General features: G+C 36.9%; 1 protein-coding gene across 1 annotated transcript in view; it reads left to right on the plus strand.

Moving 5' to 3' along the window:
* The window catches only part of Faf1 (Fas associated factor 1), a 296,484-nt gene that overhangs the window by 56,140 nt on the left and 219,529 nt on the right, over positions 1-20,815 (plus strand). Inside the window, exons 4-5 of the mRNA XM_051171269.1 lie at positions 6,321-6,523; positions 16,656-16,747. Coding sequence (XP_051027226.1) covers positions 6,321-6,523; positions 16,656-16,747 — 295 coding nt within the window. The remainder of the gene's footprint in view (positions 1-6,320; positions 6,524-16,655; positions 16,748-20,815) is intronic.

The raw sequence follows: 20,815 nt of genomic DNA on the forward strand, positions 1-20,815 counted from the left end.
TAATCATCACATTATCTGCCCTATTTAAGTATATTGTAAAATACTATCATGAGATACAGACGTTTTTATAATAATTAGTTGCTGGGCAATATTAGGTGTGTTGATATGTAATTATTTTGGCCAGAGGTTATAAAACTTTTTGGAGTTGATTCTTGCAACCCTCATAGTGCAAAGAGAGGACCAGCTCCCACAGTTTGTTCACTGACCTCCATGTGATTATTGCTGGATGTATTTTGGGGTGTGTGTGTGTGTGTGTGTGTGTGTGCGCGTGTGCGCGCATGCACATGTACCCCCAACAAAGAAACATAAAGGGAAAAATTTTAAAATGTTATGACATTTCTTTATTGTTCTTTCTGGAAGATCACTAAGCATGACTTTGTATTTTAAGATATTTTCCTTTGAGTAAGAAAGTTGAAATTTGGCACATGTATAAAATATCTGTCTCCCAGATTTATTTTTATGGTAATTATTTTATTTAGACATTAATAAGAACAGGTGTTAGTATCTTTGATTTATAGATAGATAATAAAGATAGGTAATAAGGCATGGAGTGACTTGACCCAGATGGTTCAGCATGATGTTGAAGTGGGGACAGCACATCTTCTGGCCTGTCTTCTAGGAATGTTTCATTAGGTAACATATAGCTACCACATTATGCTTTTAATAGCTGTGACATATACAATCATAAGTGCATTCATTCATTCACTTATAAACAAACATCAAGTTTGAATGTATATATTGGGTATTCTTAATAGTTTATTGACTGAAAATGTTGTGCAGCACCCCATAAACTATTTTCAGAGATCATTTTAAGGAGGAAATATTATTTAATTACTTACACTAGTGGAGAGCAGGTGTTATGTTGAGCTTTATACAATAATAATGTAAGTGGGTGGTATTTATCAATTACTTATTTTATGACCCAGAAAATTATTTAGTATATTAATTTGCTTATTGCTCAGTATGTTAACACCTAGAAAAGACAAGGTTATTTTCGAATCTTTAATGCTATTATACTTTTAGAATATATAATGTTATACCAGTTATACCCTCAGAATGTATATAAGTGCTCAGGTATTCTGGTTTAGTAAAACGTTTAAAAAACAACAACAACAAAACAAACCTGAATTGATTTATATATTTGTCTTGAAAACAAATGTGGCTTTATTTGAGAGGTGCACCCAAAGACTTTGCTATGGAATGGACTTTTGGAAGTTGAAATAATAAACAAATTCAGAGTTCCTGTTAACTTTGCCTTTTCCTCACTACCTCCTGGAGCCTGAGTGCTCTGTAGAGAAAGCTGAACACACTGCTGGCCAAAATTTAGACCTAAATTAGATTTCTTTCTTTTTTTTACCCCCTTTTTTCTTTTTTGGTTGTTTCAAGGCAGGATTTCTCTGTGTAGCCCTGGCTGTCCTGGACTCACTTTGTAGATTCGCCTGCCTCTGCCTCTGGAGTTCTGGTATTAAAGGCGTGTCCCACCATGCCTGGCTTAAATTTCTTCTATTTCTTTACAGATGTCTCCCTTATCAGTGTCTCTAAAAATGATGTTTTTTATTTTTAACCATATTTTGTTTTACATATACTATAATTTATATACTCAGTAACACTGTAACACAAGGATTGACATAGCTGTAAACAGTAGGCTATGGGGAAAAGCTCTCTCCTCCAAGAACACACTAGAACAGAGCCCTTTTTCTAATTGGATCAATATGACAAACATGTCGTGACTGGCTCTATCAAGTTCTCATTGTGCTATTGATCAATGGATTTAAAAGAAAGCCCAACTTTCACAATTCTTGCCTCAAAACATATATTCAGGAGGCAGAGACAGGTGATCTTTGTGAGTTCCAGGCCAGCCGGGTCTACAAAGTGAGTCCAGGACAGCTAAGGCTACACAGAGAAACCCTCTCCCAAAAAACCAACCCAAAGCAAACCAAAAACTCCTAAACAGAATCAAAACCAAAACCAAAACCATATATTCAGTTCATTTAGAAGGCAAAGATGGTTCTTGCTTCTTCAATTCATGGAAAACTGAATTTGCCTACCAGCCATTAAACATGCATCCATACATACACACATACATACATACAAACATGCATACATACAATAAAACCAAACAAAACTACAATAGTGTTGAAACTAGAAAGAATAAATAGCTTTCTACCCTTGTGTTACTTGTGTCTTTTTGTCTATTCTCCATCCTTCCTCATTACCTAGTACTGCCCTCTCTTTGTCTCTTTTCTAAATTTTTAGGTTTTACCCACATTTCTACCTTTTTCCAGTGCCTTAACTAACTAACTTACTTACTTGCTTTATTTGTAAACAGGGTTTTCTCTGTCTAGTCCTGTACCTCTCTCTGTACACCAGATTGGTCTCAAACTCAAGTCTCCACCTGCCTTTGTCTCAAGAGTGCAGGGATTAAAGCATGAGCCATCACTGCCCAGCTCTTTTTTTTTTTTTTTTTAATTTTTTTGTTTTGTTTTGTTTTGTATTTAGAGACAGGGTTTCTCTGTGTAGCCTTGGCTGTCCTAGACACACTTTGTAGACTAGGCTGGCCTTGAACTCACAATGATCCGCCTGCCTCTGCCTTCTGAGTCGTGAGATTAAAAGTGTGTGCTACCACACCTGGCTTAAAGATAAGTTTTTTTTTTAATTAAAAAAGATTAGTGGAGGAAGTTAAACGATATATTGATCATTTTATAAATGAAAAATATATATTTGAGACATAGTTGTTAAAGATTCCCTCCCCCAATCCCCCAAAAAAACCTGGTGTGAGATTTCAACCATGTAAAATTGAAGAAGTTTCATGTAGGTATTCAGTTATAAAGATATGGAGGAAGTTGAAAGAGCTAACAGTAGATAGTAAGACAAAACAGAATGAAAAAAAGGGTGAATGAATACAAACATAAGGGGGCTTTATTGCCATGAAGAGACACCATGACCACGGCAACTCTTATAAAGGAAAACATTTAGTTGGGGGCTGTCTTACTCTTTACAAGTCACTGAAGCCTATGCTTAAGCATCTGAGACCTCAGAGCCCACTTCTCCACTGGGGCACACTTCTTCCTACAAGACCACGCCTACTCCAACGACACCATCTTCCTAATAGTGCCACTTGCTAGGGTCCAAGCCTTCAAACACATAAGTCTGTGGGGACCATACCTACTCCAACCAACACAGCTGGGCATCCACCTAAAGGTGGAAGAAAAGAACTGACTCCTCAAATTGTCTTCTGACTTCCACTCAGGCACCGTGGCATGCATGTGTTGATATAAACACACACATACTGTGATGGCTAATATTACTTGCCGACTTGATACCTAGAAAGCAAGCCTCTACACATATCCTTGATTGTCTGCATTGAGGTTAGTCTCTGAGAATTTCTTTAAGGCGTTATATTGATTATGTTAATTGATCTGAAAAGATCCAATCTAAAAGTGGGCAGTCCTGTTCCTAGGAAGAGGATTCTGAACTGTGTAAGACTGGAGAAGGTGAGCTGAACACAGGAATGCATGCATTAATTCACTGCTTTTTACTATTGGACTCTAGAAACATCATTAAGGTGGAAGTATTATGATTTATGTCCACTAAAAATAGAAGATTAAACCCAGGACCTTTTGCATGAGACGTGTGCTCCATCACTGAGCTAGATAGACTTGCTTTTGCTCACGTCCTTCCTTTATAGTGCGTGTAGAATTGTGAGCACTGCAGTTCTGTTCTTTAGATCATTCCTCACTGTTATTAATGTAATATCTGGATTACTAGGAGTTCTTTAGTCCACACTGTTATGACAAGGAGCTGGATTATTGATGTAAATTTTAAGAAATCATAATACAGGTACTTTATTTGTCATGGTGCTTTGCAAATTAATTGTAAGAATAGAAATATGTGCATAAGTATTTCTTAAATAGGTCTAGGTTGCCTACAAATTACACACACACACACACACACACACACACACACACTTTTTTTTAAATCTTGAGGACTTTTTTTTTGACAGTGAAGGAGGCATTTATTTCTTTAAGACTTATTAATTCATCATGTATACAGTATTCTGTCTGCTTGTACACTTGCATGATAGGAGAGGGCACCAGATCTCATTACAGATGGTTGTGAGCCACCATGTGGTTGCTGGGAACTGAACTCATGACCTTTGGAAGAGCAGCCAGTGCTCTTAACCTCTGAGCCATCTCTCCAGCACCAATCTTGAGGACTTTTAAGAGGTAAGCAAGTTGATCAGAGGGAAGTGATGAAAGAGGAAGAGAGAAAACTATGCCTTCTGTAATGGAGGTTATCCAACGGTTCACCTTGCCTCTTCACCTGGTGGAAGCAGGAGAGTGAGAAGAAAGCCCAGAGCTGTCTCTACACAACTAGGGTTGTGTCCATTGTAGGCATTACCTGAACTAAGCAGATTTACACATCACATCCTCACTCTGTGCAGACTGTGTGTGTGTGTGTGTGTGTGTGTGTGTGTGTGTGTGTGTGTGTGTGTGTGTGTTGAGACAGGGCCCCTCTGTGTGGCTTTGGCTGTCCTGGGCTCACTTTGTAGACCAGGTTGGTCTCAAACTCACAGAAATCCACCTGTCTCTGCTTCTCCGAGTGCTGGGGTTACAGGCATGTGCTACCATGCCTAGCTCTGTGCAGATGTTTGAGAAGTTTCTCCCCCTAGTCTGTAAGCGGAATCTTGGAGATACTCAAAGCTGCTCAAGCTAAATTGTATTTTTCCTTATGCATTTTTTTTGAGTTAAACATACTTAGTATTATTTCCACCCTAGGATTTCGCTGATAATTTTCAAAGATATAGTGGCTTTGTATATAAAGAACCTCTCAGTTAAAACTCTTTACTTGCTCCTTTAGAGTGTGCGTAGCTCTGATTTTAAAGGCAACAAATGATTGTAAGGATATGTGTTGAACATAAGACATCCTTTTCAAGATAATTCCAAGGAGGAGACCTAAGAGTTTCCACATAGTCAGAAGTTATTTGGCCTCCCTAATTGTGGGAATGTGAGCATAACAGGCTCAGAGATCTCAAGGTTTAGGATTCTTTTATATGAATCCACCCTGGTATCTTTATTCTGCTTTTTGGGCTCTCATTCCTTCTAAAATGATACCTTAACTTTCACAAGAGCTTAGAAAGTGTGCATGCTTAATTTCCACTGTGATTCTGCAGTCTCCCAGATTAACTGAACATGTTATCAGCAAGGTCACGTGTGTTAGTAGAAGAAATAATAAACTTTTAAACGGCCATATTTAGAACCTTGTACTGTCATGACTTTAGCTGAGTGCTAAGAGCTGGGCTTGCCGCTTTCCTCTGTAAGGCTGCACAAGAGTTAGAAGGACTCTCTTACAGTTCTTGTTGCTACCTCTGCGTGAGCTCACTCACCCACTTACCCTTAGTCACTTAGTTTTTGTTAAGAAACCAGAGATTGGACTGAAGTGCCAAAGATATTATAAAGGAAATGGTGGTTAATCTCTAAACTAAAACTGAGTAGATTTTGCACATAAAGGGGAAAGAGATCACTCCTCTATTTTATAAAGAGGAAAGAGAGCAAGCTCATATGTAGGTTAGATTGTGGATTTAGTATTAAGAAAAGTCTTTTTTCTTTAAATTTCTATTTTCTTAACAAAGCTCATATTTTGTTTTTTCAAACAGGGCTTCTTTGTATAACCTTGGCTGTCCTAGGACTTAGAGACTTGCCCGCCTCTGCCTCTGGAGTGCTGGGATTAAGGATGTGCCCAACATAAAACTCATCTTTTAAAACTAGGAGTGAGATAAAAGAGATTTAAAACTTCAAGAGGTTTCAAAACAGTGTTTGTGGAAAACAGAAATAGCAAATCAAATAATGATTCATTGGGAGTGATTTGAAAATATACACTTAAAGTTTTAAAAAGTGTGCGTGTGTGCATGTGTGCGTGTGTGTGTGTGTAGGCCAGCGGACACCTGGGAGTTGGTTCTCTTCTTCTACAATATGTTCTTGGGATGGAACTCAGGTCATGAGGTTTGATAGCAAGAGCTATTACCCACTGAGCTGTCTCACCAGCCTAAGACACTGTTTTTAATTCTCATTTTGTCATTTCACTAACATGGCAACAATCTAATTGTAAATGGTAAAATAGTATTAGAAGAGAAAAGCAAGGGTGAGAAGGAAAATAATGTAGCCATTAGCCAATGTTAAAAATAAATTAGAAGAAAGAGAACTTGGCCTTACCACAAGTTAGGTGCATTGATAGGAATAACAGGCCAGGCAATGGCATAGTCCTTGGTGCTGCTGTGTAATGAATTCGAAATAATTTTTTCTTCCCTGTCAACATTTTAGTGATTTTGGAGGTGAGACCATGCCAGGACCCACATTTGATCCAGCAAGTCACCCTGCTCCAGCTCCGACTCCCTCCTCTTCAGCGTTTCGACCTGTAATGCCATCCAGGCAGATTGTAGAAAGGCAGCCTCGAATGCTAGACTTCAGAGTTGAGTACAGAGACAGAAATGTTGATGTGGTACTCGAAGACAGCTGTACTGTTGGTAAGGGTTATCCTCATAAAGCCTTCATAAGTGAGTAACTCATCAGGCAATCGCGCTTACATAATTCTTTTCCTTTGAGTTGACTATCAACAAGAAGGGAGAAAAGCACAGTGGATTGGATACTTTCTCATACAGGTTATTGTGTTTTAATTTGAATATATATTTTGGTATTAAGGTAAGTTCAAGAATATTTTTAATACACTGTTTTAACTACCTTTCATTGTTATCTTTTGTATGCTTTTGCCAATACAAACTATTCACTCTGAAGGCACTGTACGTTCTTGACAAGCACTGGACTGCCAAGCCACAGTCACAGCTCTGTGTACTGTTTAGGATTGCAGTGAACTATAAACACCTCGTAGCTTCAAAAAACACTATAATTTAATTTGAGTTCATTGTATAGCGACTTTGCAACCAAAGCACACTCATTTTCCTACCATTGTGTCTGTTTCATGTTGCTACAAAAGACTACATAAACGTGAGTAAGTTTACGAGGAACATTAAGATTAATCTTATATTTCTGCTGGGAAGTCTTAAGATTAAAGCACTTAATCACAATTTGGTGACGCCTTCTGTCTGCTTCTAGGATAGAACTTGATGCTGTATTCCCTAGAGGGGATAAGTACCATGACTTTACATGACAGAAGGCAGGAAGGGCAAAGGGATGCACTGTCTTTGTTAGGCACTGTAATAATAATAGTCTCTTGCACAGAAGTGGGACCCTTGTTTCCTAAATTGCCCTTTAAATCTCTGCTTCTTGATGCTTTAATTTTTGGAGAATTTCATACATGACTATTTTGCTTAGATCATTTTCACCACTGCTTCCTCCCTTCCAACCTCTCTCATGTTCCCTCTGCTCTCTCTCTTTAGTTATTACCTGCTTCTTTAACTATTATTGTTACATTTACCTACTATAGTTTATTCCGTTATAAGGCAAATATTACTACGTGATAAGTATTATATTTGTTTTGGATTACAGTTTTTCCAGTTATTCTTTCACAATGAAATGGATGTCAGTCAGGACTTGTGCCATGCACCATCTCTTTGCTTACTTTTGGTATAAATATGGAAGGCATACTAGTAGGTAATATTTGGAACCTGATAGAATTTTTTTTCACCATGTTTGATTTGTAAATTATATAAAGTTCTGTCACTTATTGTTCAAATCTCTTCTATTTTCATCTCCTTTTGGGTTTTTGTTATTGTTTGTTTTGTTGTTGAGACAAGGTCTCTCTGTGTAGCTTTAACTGTCTTGGACTCACTTTGTAGACCAAGCTGGCCTCAAACTCACAGCAATCCCCCAGCCTCTGCCTCCTGAGTGGTGGGATTAAAGACGTGTGCCACCACGCCTGGCTATTTTCATCTCCTTTGTTATAGTTTAGAAACTGGTTTCTTTCATGTGTAACTACAATATTTTCTCTATATAATTTACATATGTTCATTTTCCCTCTCATTTATATTTTCCATAATTAGACTGGTGTACTTTTTAAAAAACACGAATCCCTTGGTATGTAATTTACTCCTCATTTCTCACATTGTGTTTGCTTTATTTTCATGGTCTTCCTGCTTAGGCTTCAAGATCTCATATATATTCTCCTCCCATGACATAGTTCTTAACCTCCACGAGCGTAGTAATTTGAATCCTTTAAAAATGGGTTTTAATCCCAGCACCCGGGAGGCAGAGGCAGGCAGATCTCTGTAAGTCCTAGGCCAGCCTGGTCTATGAAGTGAGTCCAGGACAGCCAAGGCTACACAGAGAAACCCTGTCTCAAAAAACCAAAAAAAAACCAAAAAAAAAAAAAAAAAAAAAAAAAAAAAAAAAAAAGGAGGTGGGGTGCGGAGAGGGAGTCTTAAATATTAACTCTTTGTGCTTAAGGGTTCCCTTCTGAATGTTAGCTTCTCAATATTAGAAGACCAGGTCTTATTTTAAGATTTTTTCTCTAGTCATAGTATTATGTTATATTGTATTATATATTATAGTATAGTATATTATTCTCCAGTCATCATGTTTATATTGAGGAAATGAGTGGCTGAATAAAAAGAGTGTAGGGGTATACGTTTACATAGATTAGCTACCCATAACAGGACATTTCAAAATAGACACATTAAATTTTGTGACCTGTAATATAATTGTTATAAATTGTCTTAGTGTTTCCAGGAATGGAATAAATGTTAATTTCTCTACAGAAAACGATGTTCAATAAGATAATGCCTTTTTATCTTATTAATTTATTATTATTTTTTGATTATTTTTTTGTATTATTACCGAGTAGATGGAACATGATAATAAAAGTAAGGCTAAATTCAGCCAAGAAAGTTATACCAGAGTGACACCTAGTGGTAGCTGCATTGGCTGGCTAGTGGTTTTTCTGTCTTGTTTATTTTTTCTAATTTTGAATACTTTAAAGTTATTTTAACGAACTTGTCTTTTATAAAGTACTTCCTGTATAAAAGAATATGATATCCTTTAGGGCAGGGATTTTTTAAAAAGGTATTATTGTGTCTCTAGAACAGAACAGTGGATTTTATGCCAGTTGTTTGTTTAATAAAGTTTGTTCTATCAGTCTGTGAACAAACTTGAGTTTTCTAGGTCCATTCAGCATGGCCTTAGTTTTATTTCTGGATGTATTAGAAAATCATAGATCTGCTGTCAAGATGAGTCATTTGTTTTTCCTGTGCATCCTCTTTTAATCTACTTTTAAAAAGCTATATTTATTATGCTGAATGCCCTTTTAGTTTAAAAGAATGAGCTTGAAGATATTAACATTTAAAGCATTTGCCACATGCATTTTCAGTCTGAAATAGTTAGTGTTTTAAAAAACCAGTTTTGTCCAGAATCTATGAACTTCATTTTTGATCAGATTAGCTCTGTAACCTTTGTGAAAGTGCCTCAGCTACTGCAGAGTCTCTGCATACTTTATGAATGACAGGCACCAGGTGCGTCTCTTTGGAAGGAGGAGGAGGATGTTGTTACTAGTGACTGCAAACAAAGGGAAGCTTGTTTGTCTTATATGACTACAGGGTGTATAGGATCTAGAGTTATATATTTTACTTTTGACGAGTACAGACAGTAAATGTTGTTTGTTAGTATTGGTTGGTCTGTGCTCAAATTGTTAACTCTATGTCAGCTATTGTGTACCACCAAAGTATAGAGTCATTTTTAACATTGAACATAAATTAAACCTTGATCTTAATATGAATAGCTTTTTTATATCATTGAAATATATCTTTAACCTAGTGTCATTCTCTTGACTGACATTTATTCTTTTATATATGTGTAGTCATGTGTTTGTGTGTGGGGTATAATGTGATATTTCTGTTCATATATACATTGTAAGATGAGCAAGTCAGGTTAATTGACATCAACTCATGTGTTTATCATGAGTTTGATTTATGGTAATAAAGTTTACCTTTAAAAGCAATTTTGTAATGTGAAATACATTATTAACAATATTCACCATGGTGTGCAATAGATTATTTGGAATTATTCTTCCCACTTGATTGAACTTTGCTCCTTTGACTCAACAATTTCCCTTTCCTTAACCTTAATTTTTCCTAGAGTGTAATAAGCACCATTCTACTGTCTATTCTATGTGTTTTCATTCTTAGATTTTACATATAAGCAAGATTATGCCTAATTGTCATTTTATGGCTGGGTTACTTTATTTAGAATAATGTCTTGTATAGTCTTGTTGTAAATAACAATTTTTTTCTTTAAGGATGAATGGTATTCTATTGTATACACACAAGCATTAAACAGTACTCATTTGTTGATTGGCATTTAGGTTACTTTCATTTCTCTGCTACAGTGAATGTGGATGTCTAGACATCTTTCAGTAAAGTGGTTGCAGCTTCTGTTGGTATGTTCTCAAATGGGATGCTTCTCTACTTAGATTAACATTTTAAAACACTGTGCATATTTTAGTAGGGAAATGTATGCAGAAATAAACGCCTTCCTCTTCATCCTAACGTCCCACTGTTTCAGTTTGATTGTTGTTTTGTTAAAAACCTTTAAATTTTACTTTATTTAACATTGTTCTCTTAGCTTTATCTGTCATGTCAGCATTTGTTATCTTTTAACGAAGACAACAGTCAAAATAGCTATTTTCCCCTTTACCTTATTTTCTTCTTTTTTTAAAGCCTTTTCTTCTTTCATGCCTTTTTTGCTTTTTTGGGGGAGGGTGATAGGGGTTGAGACAGGATTTCTTTGTGTGGTGATGGCTCCTGTCTTGGAACCTGTGCTGTAGACTAGGCTGGCCTCCAATTCACAGAGATCCACTTGCCCTGACCTGCTGGGCCTCAGGCTCTTCTTTTGCTAATATTTACCTATTTTTTTCCACAACAGTATTTTTCCTATTAAAGGAATGAACACTCATAGTGGTAACTATAATAGTAATATGCTACTTTCCCGAAGTCTCATATTTAGGTGTTAATAAATTAGGATATTCACATTTAGCAATTACAGAAAGTTAGTTATCAAAGTCTGTCATATAACCAGACAAGGCCAGTTTGTCATAGATGTTTGTTGATGAGTTTATGCATAATAATGCGCTAACTTATAAAGAGATATGTGCAAATAAGGCAGCCCTTATGTAGAGGACTTTAATGGTTTGTGCTGGGCTTGAAGGCTGGAAGTAAAAGAAATAAAAGTTAATATTCATTCACTTATTCGTAGCTCCTGTGCTCACACACACTCTGATTGATATCAGTAGCAGCTCTGCAGTGTTTATTTAGTTCACACTGACATTTACCACACAGCAAGGAACACATTCCTGTCCTGTCACATGTGAAGACATTGAAGGTTAGACGCTTTCCAAATCCAGGATTTAGTCTTTGAGTTTAGAATACCCATTTTCTAGCAATGAAATAATTTTTCTTGTAGTTATGTGAGGATGTTGAAAAGGAGGCAATTAATTCAGTTTCAGTGTTTGTTTTTTGAAAAAAACTGGAAGGGCAGTGAGTAGGATTGTGGGAGTTGCCAGAAGAGATTCCAGAGAGGACCAAGCTATGACATATGGTCTGTATGTCATGTGGACAAAGTGGAGGAAAGTATTTTATAGACAGGAAGGAGACACAAAGGGCTGAAAGCGGGTTATGTCAAATGAAGATTAGTCATGAGTATAATAAGGATGGGGTTTAAGAGCCTTAAAATTACATACTATTTGGAAAATATTCTTAGGAAAATAAAGAGAAGCTAAACATTGTAAGGAAATACTAGCAAAACATACCTTCCAAAGCATTTTGTCCAGAGCACTTGAAGAGCTCTCAAAACTTAAATCATAGGACAAGCTAATATAAAATAGGCAAGGGATCAAGTAAAATTTTTTATTAAGGAGGATATAGGCAGGATATAATAATGTGACAACATGTTCAAAGCCATTAGTCATTGGCGAAATACAATCTAAATCACAATGAGATGCATTTATGTACAAATTAGCATATATAAAACGTAAACTGAACACCAAGGATTGCAAAGAATGCAGTGGGAGGCTGTGCATTGTTGACAAGAATGCAAAATGGCAAAACACTGCTGAAGTAATTTGGTAATATTAGGAATTAAAACATGGACTTATATGACTAAACAGTTCTATTCCTAGGTATTTACTAAAGAGATGAAAACAGTTAAGGCCTTAAGTTGAGGAGTAGATTCAATAATCTACTTTTTGTCCTATCATCCCTATATATTTCTATATTGCCCCTTCTTTCTTTTCAACTCTATCTCCATTTTTTCATTTTGGAAGCTGCTAACCTGCACTTCCGGTTTACTCAGGTAATTAAGTTTTATTCCTTCACAAGTCTCTGATGGGGTTGAAGACCAGATAGTTTAGTCTTACAATTAAGCTTAGTTGTTTAGGAGTTAAGATGTTTTTGGGTCCAGATAGTTGTTTTAAGTTGATAGAGATGAGATAAGATAGATATTGATTTACAATCAGAATTTTAGAATCACCAAGATAGGAAAGATGTTTTCCTCAAGATTGCCAGATATAAATAGCTAAAACACTATGATGTAACATTTATATAATTCCTGATTGTTTCATGGTTCTTCTTGTTGTAGGTAGTTTTTAAAATTTATGTATAATAATATAAATGTATATGTAAAAAAAAGAAACAATAGAGATGAAAACATACACACAAAAACTTGCAGATAGACATTCAAAGTATTTTTTATTTGTAATATTCCCCAAATAAAACATGTCAACCATCTTTCCAGCAAACAGGTAGATAGGCAGCTGTGGCATAGCTGTGTAGGGAGGAGAGAGCAGGCTGATGCTGTGGTCAGTGTGAAGATGGATCCGACACCATTATAATAAGAGAACGGAGCTGCGCACTGAAAGTGATGTGTATAATCACACTTCCGTTTTTACATAACGAAACACATGTTGAAGTGAAGCTGGCATCTTAAGAATGTAAATGTTAGTAGGGAAGAATATAGTATCTGCTCATGCAGCTAGTGCCTGCAGTTTATACAGCATTAGTTTTGTACTGTCAGTTTCAAGGACCCATAGGAACCTGTTAGTTATACTTTTGAGGACAACTGCTTGTGTGTAAAGCCATTTCAGAGATCAGTCTAATATACACAAAAAATGTAAATGCCTGGTCTAATTAACTTCTATACTTTGAAAAGACAAACTACTATATCCAGACAGTCATTAGTGAAGTTTCCATATCTGTCATTTATTCATACACTACTAGGTGCTAGTGGAAGGTACAAATGTGACTTGTTACCCAAAGAAATACCAGAAAATAAAAGTGTGTCTGTAAGTAAGTATTAGAGATAGTAGAATTAGCAAATTCATATTTAAAAACAAGTCTTATGAAGATGCTTAACAGTGTGAAGGAACTCAGAACATTAATAAGGATAATAATGCAAAATACCGAACATTAACTAAGGGAAATACGCACCAGACAGAAGATCTGCCATTAAATTTTACTTAGGAGGCAGGGGCAATGACATAGTGAAGAGTCAGCCTGAGTGAATACCCAGCATCCATGTGAGAAAGCTGAGCACGGGTGCGTGTGTCTGTAACCCTGGCATTTGGAAGTGGAGACAGGCAGATCCCAAGAGCACTCTGTCCTGCCTACGTAGCTGAAGCAGGCAGTTTCTGGTTCAATAAGAGACCTGATTTCAGAAACTGAACAATCTACACATATCCCATTAAAATATCAAATGCTTTGGGTGACTCCTAATCCAGTGAATGGTGTTCATAGTCTCTGTGGGGAACAGAGAGAAGACAGCCATCTGTCACCTTGCAGAAAGAACTCAGAAAAAACTAAGACACCATGGTTATACAATTATATTCTCTACAATTGTGAAGAAATACACTCAGCTTTTAAGTTACCTAGACCTTGTTTTTTGTTACACAGCCTTTGCTGTGCTTGTGCCTTGTAGTCCGTGGTTTTCCTAGTGTTTCCCCAGTTGTAAACTGGTAGCTTTTAAGGCTTAGGGTGAAGTAAAACAATCAGGATGTACGAGAGAGAGAGAGAGAGAGAGAGAGAGAGAGAGAGAGAGAGAGAGAGAGAGAGAGAGAGAGAGAGAGAGAGAGCTGATTTCAATTCAATAAGGTGGAGAGTAATGGAGGAATGCAAGTAGCTGATGTCTTCCCTGGCTTGTGCATGTGGGTGTGCAGGTGTGTGTACCTGAATACCTGAATACTCATCTTCATGTAATATATACCATAGATATTTATGTATGTATAAAATACATACGCTCAGTAAGTATGCACATACATATATAATATATAATATGAATTTCATAATTAGCTGTTGAAGAAAATAGTGAATTATAAGACAGTAATAGAAACAGTGTGAAGTACAAACAGCAAAATGTACTGGTTTCAGGCCGTGGGGAAAGAAATAAGGAGCCCAACAGAGGAAAAGTGTAAAAGAAAAATGATGTGTGTGTGAAAGACCACTCCAGATAGATTACAGAATGGAAAAAGGGCAATTGTAAGAATAGCCCAATGTCAGCTAAATTATTAACAGCAGGTATAACTTAAGGGCACCTATATCATAATCACCGAAATAGCTCAAAGTCAGGACAATTTAAAAAACCTGAAAAATGGGGAAATAACCACATCCTATATAAGGAAAATTCTCAAAATACATAGAAATTAACCACAGCATGTAAGTTTCAGATGACAACCTTTGCGAAGCATTCCCTCCCTCCTCTCTCTCTGCCATATTGACACCTGGCACCAAATTCTTGACATCAAATACCATTACTCATAGAGCCTCTTACTGGCCCAGTCATTTTTAAAGAAAGTAAAAAGTCCTTGAGGCTATGAGCAGTTCTGTTGTGTTCTTATTTAAGTATCTGTGTTTCTATAGAACTTGTGTAATATAAAATTCTTTCTCTTGTTTCATTTTCTCATCATGGGTTTGTTTTCCTAGTTTTAACATTCAATCTTTTTGTGTTTATTTAATATAAAAACACTGGGATTATGTGTTATTTTAAAATTATAGACTAGCAGCAACTCATAGGCAGATAAAAGAAAGATTTGCACATTCTGAACAATCAACTTAAAGGAGTATTTGAAACCTGCCCATACATTTGTAAGTAGACTTGATTCCTACAAAATAATTTATCAATCAGTGGGAAAATTATACTTCCTTGGTATATTTCTTCTTCACCACCACCATCATCATCACCATCATTTATCTTTTATTTTAGCCTTTCAGTCTTTTGTCTTCACTCCATGGTGTTCTTGCCTGTTTTGGTTTGGCCATACTGTGCATCCCACCTTGCTTAGTTTGGTTTCAGTTACACTTAATGTTGCATTTAAGTTTTGTCTGCCTGTTAAAGCCTTCAGCTATTTTAAACTTTCTTTCCTGGAACTCTAATGTTACAACACAGTTTAAATTGTCTTCTAGATCATATATATTGTCTTTACTTTTTGCAGTTATTTTAAAGTATGTCATTTTGTTTCATCCTCATACCCTACCCTATGGGTAGATGAGCTAGGCAGAGTTATTATCCTTTATTTTATAGATGCTAAAGTAATAACAAGCAAGTGACTGTATTTCCCCCAAGCATACTGCTAATCCAAATTTTCATTGCAAAATGTGTTTTCCTTATACTGAGGTACCTTATGTTTTGTGATATATATACCACTCATGCCTTATGCTGAACACATGGTAGGTATTTGTGAGAAGCAGATCTGGTGGGCTGTAAGGCACTTGGCAATTAGAATGTCCACATGAGATTTGCCCTTGGGCTGTAAGGTGCTCAGCTATTAGGATGCCCACCTGAAATTTGCCTTTGCTTATTCACTGACACATTCCTTACAGTACCTTAGTATCATAGAAACAGACATTAAAGGAAATGGGATGGACAGGAAATGCTGCAGGCCTCCATTGGGGAATCACCTCTGGGTGAGGGTGCTTCAGGAGGGAGCTTGAGAGCGTGAGACCAGTGTCCACTGTGCATTCCTTCAGCTGTGGCAAGCCCAGAAGATGGCTCTGTTGGAAGTTCCAGAAGGTCCTTGAAGGCCTTGGCAAGGCATGTGTGAATTTAGCAATGATCTGGTAAACACAGTGGACACCATCAAAGTCCCCTTGCTGGTGAAAATTGGCACAGAGGTTTGAGATGCAGTATCAGGAGCACAGCAGTGTGGTCTTGGGGCCACCTCGAAGGTTCTAGTGTTGGTAGTATTCAGACACCAGGGTGACAGCTTAGGGCGGGTTCATTAACATATCGGAACCTCCTTAGGCTTGGCTTATATCAGAGCTGCTTTGTTCGTAGCTTGGAAGCATTTCATTATTCCAAGTCACACAATATGGCTTTACTTATGCTCCTAACAGTATTGCTTGTTAGTTTGTTTTCTGTTCAAATCCCTTAACTACTGATACAGTTCTTTTTAGAAAGCCATGCTTTTTATCAAAGTGAAGTATGTAATTAGCTATTTAATAAATTGTGAAATGTTTTTGTCCCTAATTTTATAGCTCAAATTCTTCAATGGAACAGCATATTGTTTGACCAAGAAGATTTTAAATTTAGACTGAATTTTAAAGCACTTATTCATCAGTCAAAGTCATTGACTGTATATTGTATACCAGATATTAGTGTCCTGATATTGTCATTATTGACTGTGTTTCCTTGTCAGTTATATTTTGTCTCTTCTTATTTGTACAGGAGAGATTAAACAGATTCTAGAAAATGAACTTCAGATACCTGTGCCTAAAATGCTGTTAAAAGGCTGGAAGACTGGAGATGTGGAAGACAGTGTGAGTTTCTTAATTGACTAGAAAAAAAAATTATGTTATATAATGAACTAAGTGATGCCTAAAAGTTGTTTTTAGCTTTGTGTGCTTGCTTGCTTGTTTTATGAGACAGGGTATCATGTAGCACAGGCTGATCTTAAACTCTTTATGGAGCTGAGGATGGCCTTGAACTCCTGATCCTTCTGTTTTTATCCCCCACCCCCAATCAAATGGTGGGGTTTTAGTCAAGCATCACCATGTGCATCCTGAAAGTTAATTTTAGATAGTTTACATATGTCAGAAGTAAATTTTGGTAGTAGTAATTTAGTTTAATTCCCAAATAATGTTTTTCAAGTTAAGTAATTTCATATAAACCGGTAGTTTAGGTATGCAAATAGCAACACTGTGTGGCATGTTTTTCCTATTTTTTAGAAGGTTGGTACCTTTTTGAGAGCATTTACCTTTTTCTCAAACCTCTTAGGGTATCAGTGAGTGCCCTGGAATAATAATTTACTGACCAATTACTTACTGGCCTGAAAGAAGTCACACACACTGTGTATTTATGCCAAGTATTGCATATGGAACAAAGATAATAGGAAACTTTTAAAACTTGGAAAATTTAAATGGTAAGATTATTTCTTCATTTCCTTGGTTAGTGGCAGGTGCATGGAATGAATTAGTATCTTGAGTTTACAGAAGGTGCCATAGTTTTTAAGTAATAGTGGCTATTGTTATGGACCCCTTAAACCCAGCCTCATGTATAAAATATTTCACTTTTCATTCTTAACAGAGAGTAGGAATGGAAAGAAAGGAGTTAGTGCTAAAGTTTTGTATGTTTAAGGTAGAAATAATTATGAATCTTCTTACACTGTTACTGAGTCTACATTTCTACCCCAGGCATAAATAATATCCTTTGGTTCATTATTTTGTGAATGGTTTGTGGTTAAGTTCTGCTTATAAATCATATATATGTGCGTGCACTCGCGTACATGCATGTGTGTGTGTGTGCGCGCACCTGTGTGCGTGTGCTTGTGTGTGTGTCTGTATATTGCTAATAAATCATATATACACATATCAATTATCAAATTGATATACTGAGTTGGTCCTATGTTTAATTGAGACATTTACTAGAATTCCAAATTCTAGGCAAGAACTTTAAAGTTTTGATACAGTTCATGATGTGCTACATTAGGAGTTGACAAGCCTCGTTTGTACAGTGAGATAACAAATACATCGGCGTTATCCAGCTTCTGTTACAACTATTCTACTCTAGTCTCAAAGAGTGAGAACACCCCTGTCAGTATATGAAAAGGAAGCATAACATTTTCTTCAGTGTAACTTTACTTATGGGCACAGAATTTTAATGTTATAAAATTTCATGTCATGCAATATTCTTTTGATCCTTCCCCACTCATTTAAAAATGTAAAAGCTACTTTAACTCACATGCCATGCAAAACCATCATGGTTTGTCCCATGTTTTTAGTTTCTTCCTTCTTGGTGTTGTGTAGCCCGCAGGTTGAAATCCAGGCCGTCCACATCTTAAGGAAGCTTTTTCTTAAGTGATCTTCACTCCTAGCCCTTGCCTATTCTGATGATGTACATGGTTTAAAAAGGTACAAATGCTCATAGGGTATCAAGTCTCTTCTTGGTAGCCTGCTATCCTTCCTCTGAGTGCCACCAGGTCTTCCTATTAAGGGGGTGTGGTCAAATATGGGGCACCAGAGTTCATGTGAAAATCAGTCCCCACTCTCCACTCAACTGTGGAGAATGTCCTGTCCGTTGGCTAGATCTGGGTTGGGGTTTGATGTTTACTCCACGTATAGTCTTTGGCTGGTGCCATAGTTTTAGCAGGGCCCCTGGGCCTAGATCCTCCTGTCATAATGTTCTTCTTGTAGGTTTCTAGGACCCTCTGGATCCTTTTATTTCCCCATTCTTCCATGCTTCTCTCACCTAGAGTCCCAATAGGATGTCCTCCCCTCTGTCCCACTTTCCTGGTAAGTGAAGACTTTGATGGGACATGCCCCTTGGGCTAGTGTCCAGATATAAGTGAGTGTATACCATTTGACTCTTTCTACTTCTGAGTTAACTCACTCATTAAGCTCATTTCTAGTTCAATCCATTTGTCCACAAATTTCGGGAATTCCTTGTTTTTAATAGCTGAGTAGTATTCCATAGTGTAAATGTACCACAGTTTCTTTATCCAATCTTCTACTAAGGGACACTTAGGCTGTTTCCATGTTCTGGCTACTATGAGTAAGGCCGCTATGAACATGGTAGAGCATATGTCCCTGTTGTGTGCTGGAGCTTCTTCTGGGTATATTCCAAGGAGTGGAATAGCTGGGTCTTGAGGAAGTCCTATTCCCAGTTTTCTGAGATAACGCCAGGTAAATTTCCAAAGTGGTTGTACTAGTTTGCATTCCCACCAGCAATGGAGGGGTGTTCCTCTCTCTCCACATCCTCACCAGCATGTGATGTTGCTTGAATTTTTGATCTTAGCCATTCTGATGGGTGTAAGATGGAATCTCAGAGTCTTTTTGATTTGCATTTCTCTGATGACTAAAGATGTTGAGCATTTCTTTAAGTGTTTCTCAGCCATTCGATATTCCTCTGGTGAGAATTCTCTGTTTAGTTCTGAGCCCCATTTCTTAATTGGTTTGGTGATGTATAATTTCTTGAGTTCTTTATGTAGCTTGAATATTAGACCTTTGTCAGCTGAAGGGTTGGTGAAGATCTCTTCCCAGTCTGTAGGCTGTCGCTTTGTTCTGTTGACCCCTCAGCCACAGTCATAAGGGAGGGGAATGGGGGAAAGCGGGAGGGAGGAATGGGAGGATACAAGGGATGCGATGACTATTGAGATGTAATATGAATGACTTAAAAAAAAAAAAAAGAAAGAAAAAAATAAGCAACCCATCTCATTAGCTTGCAGATTGTTTTCATCTTTAATAAATGGCAAAATTATATATAGAAAATAATTATTTGAAAATAAACCTCTTGATTTGTTATCGGTAAAAAAAAAAGGTATGAATGAGTAATTCAACAGCCTTGAAAGAGATAAATAGCAAGAAGGAAACCATTTACACAGCTTCTTTTTAACTGAGAAGCCTGTGGTAATCAAATAATATTATGTTCATTTTCAGTAATTTTGCAAGAGAAAGGTGATTATTCTAGTAGTTGAGCAGTCTTTCGGCTATACACAGTATTTCCAGTTACTTATTTATATAGTTTTCCATGTGGGATTTCTGTTATCCCTATGCCATTAATTGTTGATTGCTTCCAAATTTATATTTCCATACCAAACTTCACTGACTTCACACATTTAAGTCAACAGTTAACTCTTGTATTTGCATAAGCTCTTTTCCTTCCTTTCTCTCTGCCTCTTTTCCCTTGTCTTCTTGACTCTCTCTGCTTCTTGGTTATTTTATACAAGATCTCATATAGTCTAGGTGGTCTCAGACTCATTAAATAGCTAAATAAAACTTCAGATCTTTCTGTCTTCACTTCTGTTCCATACAGTCTGGAGAATGATCTCCAATAGCCTTATTTTCACTTTTGTATGGGTATTAGAGTTTATAGCAAGCCAAAGTAAAAGAATAAATAACAAATGATAGATAGATAGCAAGATTGGGTACTTAAAACATCCAAAGGAAATTGACTTGGGTGATCCCTTTTAAGGCAGCCAGCTGAAGTTCTCCATCCAGAGTGTCTCCTCAGGTGAGACTCCCAAATAAAAGGACAAATAGCAACGGTTAGAGATAATAGCATCAAATTGGTTGCTTGTAACATCCAGCAAAAATTGACCCAGGAAATTGAGGCAGTTATTTGGAGCTAACTCATAGTTGAGCGTTTTCTACATGGCTGAGCTTCCCGTAGCTGAACTTTGTACTTTTTTTATTGTGGGCATTTTTATGCCATGGATAAATAATAGTAACATCTGCTGGAAATGTTTTACCTGTCAGCTGTTTTTAGGGACAAAGTGTTTACTCTTGGCTTGTTTTGCTATTATCTTCTCTCCCTAACAAGTGTGGGTGGTTGGTGGGGGAGTTGTTCTATACCCAGACCTGCGAAGAGATTTTGAGACATTTCTGCTTGTG

The sequence above is a fragment of the Acomys russatus genome, chromosome 29, assembly GCF_903995435.1.
Source record: "Acomys russatus chromosome 29, mAcoRus1.1, whole genome shotgun sequence".
Classification (NCBI taxonomy): domain Eukaryota; kingdom Metazoa; phylum Chordata; class Mammalia; order Rodentia; family Muridae; genus Acomys; species Acomys russatus.